This window comes from Notolepis coatsorum (genome assembly GCF_963971535.1).
Source record: "Notolepis coatsorum genome assembly, chromosome: 14".
Classification (NCBI taxonomy): Eukaryota; Metazoa; Chordata; class Actinopteri; order Aulopiformes; family Paralepididae; genus Notolepis; species Notolepis coatsorum.
In genome coordinates this window covers 46942015-46958046 of record NC_140178.1, presented here as the reverse complement: position 1 = coordinate 46958046, position 16032 = coordinate 46942015, and the positions used below count along the sequence as shown (strand labels likewise).

Sequence of the window (16032 nt, the reverse complement as noted above, 5' to 3'; positions counted from 1 at the left end):
GAGAGACAGAGCAAATAGAGTGTGATGTCTCAGGAACCCCTAATTGAGAACATATACAGTATGTTGTTAGATGTGATTTAGTCCAGGATTTCATAACTGTGCATAATGTATATAGGTGGTGAGATAACAGAGGAGAGACCTATGATCAGAATAGTCATTCTCGTAAATTGTCTCTCATTGTGCTAATTGATTGATTGATTGATTTAATTGATTGTGTGTGTGTGTAAATGGCTGCTTTTTTATATAGCGCTTTTATCCAAAGCGCTTTACAAGTTTTACTCACATTTTACCCTTTCATTCACACATTCACACACCGACGGCGGAGGCAACCATGCAAGGTGCCAACCTGCTCATCGGGAGCAATTAGGGGTTAAGTGTCTTGCTCAAGGACACATCGACACGCTGCCCGGGAGGAGCGGGAATCGAACCGGGAACCTCCGGATTGCCAGACGACTGCTCTACCTCCTGAGCTACTGTCGCCCCTGTGTCACAGCATCAGGTCCAGTTAATAACATTGTGAAGATTGATCCAGGCTTGCTTATGCAAGATCTCTTTCTCTCACTCCTTCCCCCCCTTATTCTTTCACTCCTTCCCTCACTCTCTTTCTCTCACCCCTTCTCTCCCTCTCTCTTTCTCTCCCTGCTTAGTTCACTCGCTCTTTCTCTCATTCCTTCCCATTTTCTTCTTCTTTTATGTATCTATTCCCATCCCTCCATCTCTTGTTCCTTCTGCTTCCTATATCTCTCTGTCTTTCTGTCTTTCTCCCTAATTCTCTCTCTCTCTCTCTCTCTCTCTCTCTCTCTCTCTCTCTCTCTCTCTCTCTCTATTATATTATTATAAATCCATAAGTAAGAGAGGGGAGAGGGGAGTGGAGAGGAGAAAGGGAGTGGAGAGGAGAGGAGAGGAGAGGAGAGGAGAGGAGAGGATTGATTGATTGATTGATTGATTGATTGATTGATTGATTGATTGATTGATTGAAGATTTTAATTAACAGATTGGCAGAATGGGTACAGTACAGTACAGCTCAATACACACAATTGTTAAGGGGATGCAGACCAGAGAAAGACTTTTGTCTTGTTTACATCAGGGTCCCCCATTTTCAATTCATAATGATTTATAATAATTTATGACATACACAACATACAGGTATACAGATATAAGAATCTAATCTAATCATCTAATCATGACATTTATGACATACATGACATACAGATATACAGTACTATTGAAGGTGCAAGCATAGGGAGGGGGGGTTTGGACATTTACGGGGGCCAGTTTACATTTACATTTAGTCATTTAGCTGACGCTTTTATCCAAAGCGACTTACAAGTTCTGTACGACAAGACAGCAAGAAGGGTACAACTCTATCAGCTGAGTAACAATGTTCATCAAAGTGTTGCGTGTTACAGTGTAGGTTAGTTTATTAGGACAAGTGCATGACAGTAAGGTTAGTCAGGGTTAGTTTTTTTTTTTTTTTTTTTATCATTTCAGATAATGGTTGAAGAAGTGAGTCTTTAGTCGACGGCGAAAGATTGGACAGGATTCGGCTGTCCTAACTGGGATGGGTAGTTCATTCCAACATTGTGGGGCAAGGACTGAGAATAGGCGGCTTCTCTTTGATGACCCTCCGGGAGCTTGGATAGGAGTAGGTCTGAGGCGGCCAGAAGATGCAGAGCGTAGGGGTCTTGAGGGTGTGTAGTTAGAGACCATTGACCGGAGGTAGCCGGGAGCGGTTCCCTTTGCCGCACGGTATGCTAGGTCGAGGGCCTTGAAGCGGATACGTGCAGCAATGGGGAGCCAGTGCAGGTCCCTAAGAAGTGGGGTGACATGGGCCGACTTCGGTAGGTTTGAGATCAGGCGGGCCGCTGCGTTTTGAATGAGTTGAAGAGGCTTGGTGGCAGTGGCCGGGAGGCCAGCTAGCAGTGCATTGCAGTAGTCAAGGCGGGAGATGACTGTTGATTGGACGAGGAGTTGGGTGGCTTCTTTTGTCAGGAAGGGGCGTATCCTTCTGACGTTGCTCAGGAGGAATCTGCAGGTTCTGGTTGTCGCTGCGATGTGAGCAGAGAAGAAGAATTGCAGCCTCCCGTAGGTGCTCTTTGAGAGCGGTTTTGAAGGTGGGTAGAGATTCAATTTTTTTTACTACTGTGGGTAGGGCATTCCACATTGATGTGGCATAATTGCAAAACATGTTTAGTCCCTTGTTTGAGCCGAATCTGGGTTGAACATGATTTGTGGAACTCCCTCTGGTGTTGTGGTCGTGGTATTCACTGACCTTTGGGAAGTATTTAGACATGTACATGGATACCTTAGTGGTGTAGTGTATCTTGTAGACCAGGCCCATTGCAAGTTGCTGTACTCTGTCGTCTACTCTAAGCCATCCTAGGTTGTCAAAATGGACAGGGGTGAGGTGGGTTCTAGGAGTAAGGTCAAGCAGTAGTCTGACCAGTTTGTTTTGTGATATTTGTAATCTTGGTTTTAGTGCCTTTGACTGAGGTGCTTTGGTACCATGAGGTGCAAGCATAGTCGTAGTACCCTTGAATGAGTGCTCCTGTTAGGCCATGGTTACACAGACTGTTTTTGTTTTCGTTTTGTTGCTGAATGAATACGTTTGCTGTCCCTGTTAAATAGAAATGCCGTTTTGGCAGGAAAACGCGTTGCCCTAGCGGGAACGCTGAAAAGGTGTTTTACTCGCCAAAACTCGCCGACAACGTGTCGTGTAATCTGCGCGGAGCCGTTGTTGCTCAACGCCCATGCGCAGTAGATACCGACATCTGCGTGCCCTCACCAACGTCCGGTGACAACAGAGCTGTCCCAAATAGCTGCAGCTACCATGTGTTGTCATGGTTGTGAATACCACAACCACTACACCAGAGGAAGCTCAACAAATTATGTTAAACCCAGATTCGGCTCAAACAAGGGACTAAACACGTTTCGCAAATTATGCCACATCAATGTGGAACGCCCTACCCAAAGCTGTAAAGGAATGTGAATCCCTACCCACATTCAAAACCGCTCTTAAAGAGCACCTACGGGAGGCTGCAATTCGAAACTGGCCACCGTAAATGCCCAAACCCCCCACCACCTCCTCCCCACCGCATGTATATATTCCCTCCCCGCCGTATGTATATTTCTCTCCCACCCACCCCCTCCAAATGTACAGTCTCCACCCCACCGTATGTATATTTCTCTCCCACCCACCCACCCCCTCCTAATGTACAGTCCCCTCCCCATCATATGTATATACTCTGTCAGGATCTATGGGTAACAGTACTGTATATTTGAATACCGTTTATGTCACAAATGTATCAGTACTAAATACCTGTATGTCCCTATGCCATAAATATCATGTATGTTGTGTATGTCATAAATGGGGGACCCTGATGTAAACAAGACAAACGTCTTTCTCAGGTCTGCATCCCCTTAACAATTGTGTGTATTGAGCCGTACTGTATTGTACCCATTCTGCAATCTGTTAAATAAAGTTTTCATTCATTCATTCATTGTTATAAGGACCCCAGTCCAAGCTACAACAGTCTGCATTCCCTTAACAATTGTTTGTATTGAGCCGTATTGTATTGTACCCATTCTGCAATATGTTAAATAAAGTTTACATCCATTCATTCTGCTAGCATTAACGATTGCATGAGCAGCTGGCTAACGTTAGCTATCAGACCCTGTTAGCTCAGAGCTCCTCTTTCAATCTTAACAAGCATTAAACAAAATGGCCCAGTCATCTATTCACCTTTGTTTAATACACGAGGCGTTGTCTAATGTTATATAGCTACTGATAGCTCCTGATATCATCAGTTTGTGCTGGCTGGCTAACTAACGTGAGCTAACTTTAGCTGCTAGCCACAATGCTATACTGTTATACTGGCATATTCCATTCACGTTAGCATGTAAGCTAACAAAATCGGCGCCGATGAGACTAAACTCCGCTCTTGGTGGTCAATTGTGTTGATGTTAGTTTTGTTTCATCAACAAATGAGAGGCAGAACACACAGTGAATGTATCCGTTTTGTTTATTGCACTTTAATTGCTGAAAAATAAGTGCTACAGTGGCTAAATAGCGCACAGAGGCATTTAAAGATGGCGGCTTGTTGATATTTTTTGCAGGAAGTGTATTGGCACATTCAAGTTCTGATTGGTTGAAAATTGCCTTCATGTTCGCCACCTACTGCTTTGGCATTGTACTACATCACTGTGCTCAGGAGGCAAAACGAAAGTGCTCAGGTTGCAAAACGAATGTCTAACTCGGCTGCCACTACGTTGCGACCGGGAAAGCGAAACTCAGCTTGAAAACGAAACGAAAACATCAGTGTAACCGCAGCCTTAGAGTCTTCAGGGTATTCTTGTTTACCAGAGAAGAGATCCGGTACAAGAATGTTGTTTGTTGGTTGACTTTTTTGATTACATTGGATGCCATCTTGTCACAGGAAAGATTTGCATCTAGGATGGACCCCAGGTATGTAATTTCATCTTTCCTTGTGGCAATATTGTCACCCACTGTAACAGAGAAGCCGTTGGTCTTGCTGAGTTTGTTATTTGATCCGAAGAGAATGGACTCTGTTTTACCCAGGTGTAATGATAGTTTGTTATCAGCGAGCCAGGTGCAGATTCTGCCGAGTTCCGAGCTGAGGGTTTGTTCAACCTGTAACTTGTTCTTGTCAGAGACCAGCAGGGCTGAGTCGTCCGCGAACAGGAACAAGTTGCAGTCACAAGCTGATGACATGGGGGGGGGGGGGGGGGGGGGGGCGATAGGGTACCGTTTACCTCTACCATCTGTTCTCTCCCCTCCAGGTAGGATTGCATCCAGCTCACTGATAAACTATCAAAACCAATTGCTTTTAGCTTGTCAATCAGAATGGAGTGATTGACAGTGTCGAAAGCCTTTTGGAGGTCCAGCATGACCATGCCGCAGTATTTTCCGCGTCCACCTCTTGTTTGATGTGGTCGTTCAAATAGAGAAGGCATGTGTCAGTTGAGTGGGATGTCCGCAAGGTACTTTTCGACCTGTTCGTAGAAATTTTTTTCCATGACTTTCGAGATGGAGGTAAGAATAGAAACAGGGCGGTAGTTGCCTAGGTCTAATTTGCGGCCTTTTTTGTGCAGGGGGGTCACTCTCACAATTTTGAAGTCTTTGGGGACGTGTCCCTGTTTTATTGATAGGTTTATTATGTGTGTGATGACTGGGGTGATGGCGGCTGCTGAGTCTCTGAGGAATTTGGAGGGGATATTGTCATGGCCAGTGGCCTTGTTAGGTTGGAGGGCGCTCAGTTTATTGAGTACATCATCTGTTGTTACCATTTCAAGTTTGAAGTCGTCTTTGTGGACCCCTAGGTTTTTGTAGTTTGCTAGGATGTGTTCTACCCCAAAATGCCCTGAGTGGGAGGGTAGTTTATTAACCAGTGTTGTGGCTATGTTAGTGAAGAATATGTTTAAGTACTTAAGTACACATCCAGCTTGTCTGTGATGAGAGTGTTTTCTGTCTTTATGTTTATGTTTGTAAACCTGGTTTTTAGTTTTTTGCTGCAGCCTAGTTGGTTGTTGAGTAATTTCCAAAGTTCACAGGGTTTGTTTTTGTTTTCCTCGGTTTTGAAATCTTTTTTTGCGGATTTGATCATGGTGTTTACGTCGTTTCTTAGTCTGTTTCTTTGTATTTTGAGTTCATCCACGTGGACTTGGAGAACACTGTTTGAGCTTTTGGCAAGCTTTGTCTGACTTTTATAAAGTTAAGAGCATTTTTTGTCTCTGGTTTTCATAGCGGTCAGTATTTCAGCAAGATTTTTTTTTTTTTTTTTATTTATCTTTTTCCCCCTTCTTTTTTCCATTTTTCTCCCCTCCCAATGTTAGTCGTTATGCCAATACCCAATCCCCTTCCTGGTCGTTGCGCACTCTACCCCCTACCGTCGGTCTGGGAGGGCGGAGACTAGAACATGCTCCCTCCAGCCCACCGCTTCTTTTCACCTGGCAGCGCGGACTCTCACTGGGGGGGTGTAACGTGTGGAAGGTCACACTACCTCCCTCCAGATCCTTCCCTCGCTGTGCAGGCACCCCGACCAAACTGTAGGAGTCGCTGTTTACAACGACCCGGACCCACCCACTGGCTTCCCTCCCGCTGACTCTGCCAATCGAGCCAGTATGACGGCCGGCCAAGCCGGAGGCAACGCTGACAGCCGGATTCGATACCAGTGTCTCTTGCGTTGGTGACTTAGTCCGCTGCGCCACCCAGCCGCCTGTTCAGCACGATTTTTAACCCTGGTGGTTCTTAGGGGAGGAGAGGAAAGGGAGAGGAGAGGAGAGGAGAGGAGAGGGGAGGGGAGAGGAGAGGAGAGGAGAGGAGAGGAGAGGAGAGGAGAGGAGAGGAGAGGAGAGGAGAGGAGAGGAGAGGAGAGCGAAGGAGAGGAGAGGAGAGGAGAGGAGAAGAGAGGAGAGGAGAGGAGAGGAGATGAGAGGGGAGGAGAGGAGAGGAGAGGAGAAGAGAAGAGAAGAGAGGAGAGGAGAGGAGAGGAGAGGAGAGGAGAGGAGAGGAGAGGAGAGGAGAGGAGAGGAGAGGAGAGGAGAGGAGGGGAGGTGAGGGGAGGGGAGAGGAGAGGAGGGGATGGGAGGGGAGAGGAGAGGAGAGGAGAGGAGTGGAGAGGAGAGGAGAGGAGAGGAGGGGAGGGGAGGAGGGGAGGGGAGGGGAGAGGAGAGGAGAGGAGAGGAGAGGAGAGGAGAGGAGAGGGGAGGAGAGGAGAGGAGAGGAGAGGAGAGGAGAGGAGAGGAGAGGAGAGGAGAGGAGAGGAGAGGAGAGGAGAGGAGAGGAGACAAGAGAGGTGAGGAGTGGAGAGGAGAGGAGAGGAGAGGAGAGGAGAGGAGGAGGAGGAGGAGAGGAGGAGAGGAGAGGAGAGTGAGAGGAGAGGAGAGAGGAGAGGGAGGAGAGGAGAGGAGGGAGGAGGAGAGGTGAGGAAAGAGAGAGGAGAGGAGAGGAGAGGAGGAGAGGAGAGGAGAGGAGAGGAGAGGAGAGGAGAGGAGAGGAGAGGAGAGTGTGCTTCAGACATGACTGCCGTGTAGCCTAAATGGTAGGTTAGCCAAAGGATGCTAGGTGCTGGAAAGATGCTAGGTTAGCCTTCATTCATCAAGAGCAGACCTCGCGACTGCAGTGAAGTAAATGGTTTTTCAGTGAATAGCTTGGTTACAAGAAGGCTGGGCTTGCTAAGCAGTTTTGTGTTTCTAGGTGAAATATTTAGGCTGCTATACGTTTGGAAATGACCAGTGGCTGTAACAGTATTACTTTAGCCTGGCCGAAACAGGTACCTAGCTGCCAGGTGACAAGGCTCCGGCGTTAGCTAGTTTAAAAATATAAAAAATATCTTGCCATATTATTGGTGGGGATTTGTGCAGACATGAGAAAAGAGATTGGATTCTAATATAAGATTACAAATTTTTTAGTTTTTGTGATTTCTTTTGGCAGATATGATAGGTGCACAATATGACCAGGGAACTTAGCTAAAAAGGTTAATTTTGACTTTCAAGGAGAGGTTTGAATGAACAATGCAAAGGAATATGCAGACAAATGGTTACCCATTTCCAACACAAAACCACTGTCCACCAGCATTTTGAAACAGCTGATATGCCATGTTACCTGTGAACTGGCTCCAGCGTGTAGTAATGCACTTGCATTTCTCAAGAAACAAAATAGTGCCAAGTGATACTGTAGCAGAATCCAAAGTGCTGGAGGATGATAGTTTTGTGTTAAAATAGGTCACTTTTGCCTGCATGTTGTGATGTGGATTAAAATGTTTTGGTTTCAAGACCCTGTTTGCTTTCCATTTCGCTCTGAAACCCGGACAGACATACAACCTAATGTCCAAAAACCCAAACTATCCCTTTAATTAACTATAATGAGGAATAATGGTTTAACCCTCGAGCCAAGTGGTTTTATGGTAAGCCTCCCAAGCATTTTATGATTAACATACCACCAGCCGACAGTGTTGAATCATAATTAAATGCTTGTGGTTCATGAAACACCCAATCGTAGAAGAGTTTCGTACTTCTGTGTATTAAGTCACAATGTATGATCTTGACCAAAGAGGATCTATTGTTCCACTGTCCCCTATCACTGGGGTAATACACTGAGACGGCCTGTCCCCTAACACTGTCCCCTAACACTGGGGTAATACACTGAGACGGCCTGTCCCCTAACACTGTCCCCTAACACTGGGGTAATACACTGAGACGGCCTGTCCCTAACACTGGGGTAATATACTGAGACGGCCTGTCCCCTAACACTGTCCCCTAACACTGGGGTAATACACTGAGACGCCTGTCCCCTATCACTGGGGTAATACACTGAGACGGCCTGTCCATTAACACTGTGGACTGGTGGAGCAGCTGAAAGATCTGTCATGATAAGTCAACTTCTTCTTGACCTCCTCCGGCGACTGGCTAAGGCAGGAGGGCTGCTCAGACGTGATCAATGATGTCACTTCCTCGTCTGACCCCGGTGACCTTTCACACACTTCACACGCTTCCTTCACACACTAATCTCCTGGGCTATGCAGGCAAAACCCCATGCCGCCTACAACTGAGCTAAAACCCCTGCCAGGAAGGACCAACACATGCACGCACGCACCCTATATGATTAAATTGTCATTCGAGATATTTCCCCTATAATATCAAGACCTATGACTGATGCAGTAAGAAAACGATGCCTTGCTGATTTCAGAATGATGAGAGAACAGATGAGAGAACAGTGCCATGTCAAGAACAGCACAAGAAGCACTTCTACAGGTATGTGTAAGTAATAGGCAACTGATTAACGTTAAGTGCAGATATTGTACAGTATTTGTATTTAAGAAGTAGTATGTTCATTCATATATGGAGGTATATAAAAATAATAAGTGAGTGCTGACACAAATATGTATGTTGAATGGAAATGTGGCTAATTTAGAAAGCATGTTTTATGAAGCCTTCTAAAAAACAATTTGTCTAAAATGTCACAGCACTCCTGATCTTCTCTATCTACAGTAGGTCGTCCTCGGACGAGGCCCTCCATCGGTGCTTCCAGTCATCCCGATCCTCCATGCATCTGGCTAGCTCGCCGGTGCATTCTGTTCCCGCATCTCTCCTGAGTACGTCCACATAGGTTAATGTGGAGACGTCCTCGTGATCGATGCCCGTGTGTTGGTTCCCACAGCACAAGTTTGCTGGTTGGCATCTCACGGCAAACCGGTTGAAAACCACTGCTCTAGCCTGTACCACATACAAATGTAACAATTGTGGAGGTCCCACTTTGCATGCTTGCTGCTGGTGCATTGCTACTAAGCTATATCTCTATCACCAGTATGAATTATTTGGAAAATGCAGTGGTAATGCAGGATAGATTCAGGGTGAGGTAACATCTACACAATCTATCACTCTAACATATAAAAACCTGTAGCGTTTCTTGCCAACACTAGCAAAACCAACCATATAAAACTAACTCATGACAGCTGCACCAGACAAAGACGCCAGTCTCTATCTCAATAGAAATATAATTAAAAAAAATATCATTTGAGAGACTCAATAAAAAACAAGATAAACAACACAACTCCCACACACTGGAGGCAATGAGCACACATGTAAGCCTTGTGTTTTGTGAAAACCATCAAGAGAAACTTGAGGGCTAGCGCTTTACAGGTGCTTGGGCGTTTGTGTGAGTTTGCAGAGTGTGTGGATGGTGCAAAAATGCCAATGTGGCGGATCTTGCAGCTTGGCCAACTGTATGGCAGAAGAAGCGACCAGGCCAACAAACACACCGTACTGTACACAAGCACTCACACACAGACACACCAACCAGCCAGTGGGACCAAAAGAACCCACAGAAAACATGATTAGAGGTATACGTTCTGGACCCATATTTATCACGACTTCTGATCAAATGATCTATTGGCATCTGTTTCCTGTATGAAAACCGTTATTGGAGATATCCTACCCTGACATCACTTCATTGCTGGACTGGAACTCTGAATCTTATCACACTCGCTCTGGACGGCCGTACGGCTTATGCTTAACACTTTTGCGGCCAGACCACGTATATATACGTTATGATTGGGGCGCCAGCGGTTAACGGCCAAAAACGTGTATATATATATACGTTTTTGGATAGTTTTCCCTTTTTTTCGATTTTAATATCCTATTCATGTCAGGGACCTGTATGTTGCCGTTAAAAGGCATACTGGGACTTCGAAAGTGCAGTACCAGCCAGATCCTGCTAGTAGGCACTATCGAGAGTGCAGTAAACCCTGTTCCAGATCGGATGCTACACTCTCAAATGTCTCCGGACGGACTTTTCTAGTAATGGGAAATCTAGGGCTTCACCCGATCGCATTGAATCATTTTTGGGACCCCCGATCCATATGTTGTGGTGGGTTATGTCGTGGACCAGATGGACATAGGTAAATAATTGGAATATTATTTTTGGAATACCACCGACCACAGGTAAGGCTTATCAAAATAAATGGTTTGGTTCCGGTTGCCGACCGACCCTGCCGATTTAGGTGCAACCCAAAAAAAATAGTTACAAAAATTTTTAAAAAACAAATATATATATACATAAATATATATATTTCTTTTACAAATAAAGTTTCATAAAATTCTTAGTCAAACCTTTAGTATTATGGATATTAAACATGCTGGCAGAGTACAGAGCATCCATGTTGTCGTGAACATTTTAATTAAATAGAAGAAATTCCCTATCGATAGTCACTGTGGAAAAAAATAAAAAAAATAAATGAATAAATAAATTCCCTACCTACCCATGGCCTTAACTGACAACCAACAGGAACCCAAACAATTAATTTTGTTAGGCCTAAGGACAATCTGACATCAATTTCAGCTTGATCGTGCAAGGTTATCATACCCATCCCCCTGATCGGTCGTGTGTTGTGGTAATAACGGATGACGTTACTCTGGCAATCAATAATCAGAAACGTCCCCCCCCCCCCCCCCCCCCCCTTTCATGCATTCATGATGAAACATCATATACCTATGATCATGATTTGAAAATAGTAGCGTGTCCAGGGACGAAACCGCCAATGGTTTTAGTAGAATTCACGTTGCGCCCTGTAGCCCGGCCTCCCAGGAATTAGCCACGGAATAACGCGTGAACATATTCAATGAAAAAATCTATAATTTTTTGCATCTTGAACGGAAGATAGTTTACTGTCAAATGACCATCGGTATTGTATTCATAGCTAGATATAATATAAAATATAGATTCTAGCTCTACAAACAACTGTGAAGCACAGTGAAACTATGTAATGGAAAAGCTGGCCCAGCTATAGCTAGATGGGGAAATCGAATGGCCCCGAATGTCACACATCCTGCGCCAAAAACAAAGTTACTAGTTATTGCCCGCCAATCTATATAACGCAAACAACGAGTATACTCGTTTTTCTGATCGTTATTTCCTTTATTTGCTATTGGCATTCATAATTCATCCAGGAAGGCTCCGGGAGCCAGCTGGACCCTGTCTAATATTTCAACGCCTCAATACCGCCGCCTGGTGGATTTCGGGGCGAGTTGCACTCCACTCTAAACCGGATGTGGCGCTCTGTGCATCGGGGAAAATCCTCCGGCAGAGATATCTTGTTATGTTGATCAAGACAAACACTCGAATGCACTTGATCGCTTTCGAGACGCAAGAATCAATATGCTTTTCGGTGTTTATTGCGTCATACAAACGGAAAATGGATCTAGCAGATCGACATAAAATAATTGGAATTTTTTTTTCTCCAGACGCATCGGCCACAGGTAAAAGGAATCTACCGTTAATTCCAGCTCGATCCATCATTGCAATCCATCTGCTCAACGTATGATGTCTTACTAAGGAAAGCCGTTACTGACAATCAAGGAATCATAAACGACACCCCCCCCCCCCTTTTCCTTCAAGCATGATGGAGCATAATGTATACCGAGCATATGCATTTGAATTTTTTAATACTAGCGTGTATAGGAACGAAACACCAATCGATTATGTGTAATATGCGTCGAGGCCTATAACTCGCGTTCTAGGAATTACTGCCTATACCACTCCAAAAACATACTTATATATTCACGACGGTACTAACACGACAATGTATGACTGGAAAAATATAATGTTCCCACATCCGGAACGATAGATACCCGATGTTGAATGGGCCATAGTAATGTCGATATAGCTATAATATTTAAAAAAGTTATAGCCCTGCAAAGAAGGTGAGCGACTCCATATGCTTACAGCACTGGCAGAGGAGTGGTATAAGATGGGCAAACTGCGTGGCACAGAATGTGTTAAGGTCCCCAGAGTTTGCACTGAATTAGGAAAATCTGCTTTTAGCTTCTGTGCCCCCGGCACAATGAACGTTTTGCAATGCCCTTTAAAACTCAATTCATTAGTGTCCATTGGTCAGTTTAAATATTTAGATAGCAAACCATTTCACCACAATATGCAGTTGTTTTACATTATTTTAAATGTTAATTGATCAGTTTAATTGATGAATTTCTGTTTCTACACTGGTTTTTGTATTTATTATGTGCTGTATTTCTCTCAGCGTCATAAGCTTGCTCTCTCCTCTCAAATGATTCTTAAATTCAAATTGAATTAATTAATCTAGGATCAGTGTCCAGGTCATATGACCAGATACGCTTCACTATGATATGAACATAATGAGGCAATCGGGTCTGAGATCAGCAAAAAGAAAAAGTCAGTCTGATGATGGGAACTGGATGGTGTTTGTCCTGTCTTACCTTGGAGCATGCAGCGGTAGGCCCGCCTCAGAGATGGCGTAGATGGTGTGGCGGCATCTCGTGCCTACTTCTTCCCGCGGTACATCTCGATGATGTTCTCTGAGTAGATGGGCAGGTTCTTGTAGGGGTTGATCACCACGCAGAACAGGCCAGAGTATGTCTACAGGGACACACACACAGAGATATATGAATGTGACAAAATACATGGGCAAGACTCCATATTTAGATATTATTTATATTTTGTCCTAGTTAGGGTTATGTATGGTAAATGCTAAATCCCACGGTTCGGAAGGAAATTTTTACATTTCCTTTTTTATTTTTATATATATAGAATATTTTTTTTCTGTTATAGTGGTTAAGGTTAGGGTTATAGTTAGGGATAGGATAGACTATCGCATAACGATAATGTATTGTACCAATTTCTGTTATACATTTTTTAAGTCATTTATCGAAAAGCTACAAAATGTGTGATTCTTACAATATGAACTCAAGTTTCTTTAGACATTTTTAGCTGCAACCAGCAGCTCTATAGGTCACTCTGTCGGTTAGTTGGTCTGTCGACAAAAATTTCTCCACTCTCTAACGGCCACAGGTTTCACCCTAGGAGGCTGACATTTGGCATGGAGGTCCAGTGTGTCTGTTTGTGTGTGTGTGTGTGTGTGTGTGTGTGTGTGTGTGTGTGTGTGTGTGTGTGTGTGTGTGTGTGTGTGTGTGTGTGTGTGTGTGCGTGTGTGTGTGTGTGTGTGTGTGTGTGTGTGTGTGTGTGTGTGTGTGTGTGTGTGTGTGTGTGTGTGTGTGTCGTGTGCGTGTGTGAAGGTGTCTGTGTGTGTTCATGCCATTTGGCTAAAAGGGGGTGTGGCAATGGGAGTGGCCTCATGCAAGGCGTGTAACTTCCAAATGGATTCACAGACCTTCACAAGATGTTGTGTAAAGGTTGGTGATGGCCCAAAGGCGTATTAACTGTTCATGCCAATTGGCTAAAAAGGGGTGTGTCATGGGGGGTGGCCTATAACAAAAGGTGCATAACTTCTAAATGGATTAATGTAACACATGGCCACATTTTGTGGAAAGCTTGATCATGGGGCAAGGATACACACACACACACACGCACACGCACGCACCCACAGGCACGTCAGAACTATATTGAGAGGGGGTGCTGTAATTTTTATTTTTATTTTATCACTCACTTCACTCTTGCTAGCGCTGTCCAACACTGCGGTAGACTGAGCCATGAATGAGACCCAAGGCTTTAATTTAATCACACACCACACACAATGCTGTTGCCATCAGCAATGTATTCTAGCCACTGCACTGCCATAGCTACATTTCCCCCACTTGGTAAGAAGTGGCCTAGTGTAAACCACAACTTAGTGAACATATTAATAAGCTACAAATCACCACAATATTGCTCATCACACCAGAGAGAACCAGATAGGAGAGGGAACTGAAGATAATAACGTTAGCTAGCAGTAGCACTATAAACAAAGGGGGGACCCTGATGTAAACAAGACGAAAGTCTTTCTCTGGTCTGCATCCCCTTAACAATTGTGTGTATTGAGCTGTACTGTATTGTACCCATTCTGCAATCTGTTCATACAATTTTCAATCAATCAATCAAAAGAGTACGGAGAACCAAGATGTTAAAGTCACTCACCAAAAACCACTACATTGTCAAGGAATCAAAGTAGATAGGGCAATCTGTCCGATCAACGTATGGTGTCTTACTAAAAAAAGCCGTTAGTGACAATCAAGGAATCATAAACGACCCCCCCCCCCTTTCCTACACGCATGATGGAGCATAATGTATAGCGATCATATGCATTTGACATTTTTAATATAGCGTGTATAGGGACGAAACGCCAATCGATAATGTATAATACGCTCAGGGCCTATAGCGCGTTCTAGGAATTACTGCTATACAGTCTAAAACATACTTATATTCACGACGGTACTAACACGACAATGTATGAATGGAAAAATATAACGTTCCCACATCCGGAACGATAGATACCCGATGTTGAATGGGCCATAGTAATGTCGATATAGCTATAATATTTAAAAAGTTATAGCCCTGGAAAGAAGGTGAGCCACACCATAGGCTTACAGCACTGGCAGAGAGTGGTAAAGATGGGCATACTGCATGGCACCCAATGTGTTAATCGTAAAGGTAGCAAAATAACAACGTTTATGTTTTTGTTCACTGAGGAACTACACTTCAATCTGGAGCTGCTGACAGGCAACAGCACCGAACGACAGGCGTTCTACTGGTAATTGTAATTATTTTTTTAACGACAAATTAAACAACCTTATAACTAACTTTATATAATGTTAGTGATAGAAGCTAACTCATTTTGTGCAAAAATGGAAAGCTTGCCAATGTTCATACATGTTCATACATACAATACATTTTCCCAATGATAAATCCCTATACGGGTGGACGGTGCGGGAAACTAAAGTGACGTCAGACTACACCTCCATATAGCAGTGTGGGTTTAGGCCTACGGTATATAGAGTGACGCATTAGCGTTGAGACAAACAGCTAACTTACAGACTGCAGTGTGTAAGGCATAAAGTTTTCACCTGTTTCACGTATAAATAACCTTCCAAACGGCATGCAAAAAGAAAACAATCCCATCATCTTCTCTAGCTATGCAACAGCTCTGGTCTGTGTTTCTGTCAGTGTTGTATGAGCTGTCATTACACCACAGTTTTGGACATTATGTCATAGCAGTCGGCATGCGATGAAGAGAAGTGAGACCGGAGAGGACTGATAACACAGATAGTAACTTGTGGGAATAGCTATCAGCCATCACAGAAACATCTGTATTTCAAAACAGCCGTAGACAAAGTGAATTAAAAGTAGCAACGATACCGATACCGAGTATGGGATATGGGTCTGATACCAGGCTAAAATAGTAGGGGTGGGGAAAAATCGATACAGCAATATAGAGCGCAATATTTTGCATGCTGATATGTGATATTATATCGATACAGTGACACTCAATTAAATTTTTTTTTGCTTGACAATCCCATTTTTTACTGCAATACAAATTATTATAATGAGGTGAACAGACTGAAAATGTCTATTAGATAAAAACAGATGATGTATATATATTTTTTATTGCAGATGCTAACAAGGTTTTCCATTAGGGACGTCATTTGCAGTTGAAACATTTTAATAAATAGAATTATATTGCAATGCCGTGATATCTAGTGATAGTATCGTATTGTGGGGCATCTGGTGATTCCCACCCCTATACAATAGGGTATCAGTATCTGATA

At 43.9% G+C, this 16032-nt stretch overlaps 1 protein-coding gene across 1 annotated transcript in view; it reads right to left on the bottom strand.

The window, feature by feature from the left end:
- The window catches only part of LOC311239765 (myosin-10-like), a 240379-nt gene that overhangs the window by 207023 nt on the left and 17324 nt on the right, over nucleotides 1–16032 (bottom strand). Inside the window, 4 exon segments of the mRNA XM_084328192.1 lie at nucleotides 12751–12772; nucleotides 12774–12794; nucleotides 12796–12816; nucleotides 12818–12910. Coding sequence (XP_084184318.1) covers nucleotides 12751–12772; nucleotides 12774–12794; nucleotides 12796–12816; nucleotides 12818–12910 — 157 coding nt within the window.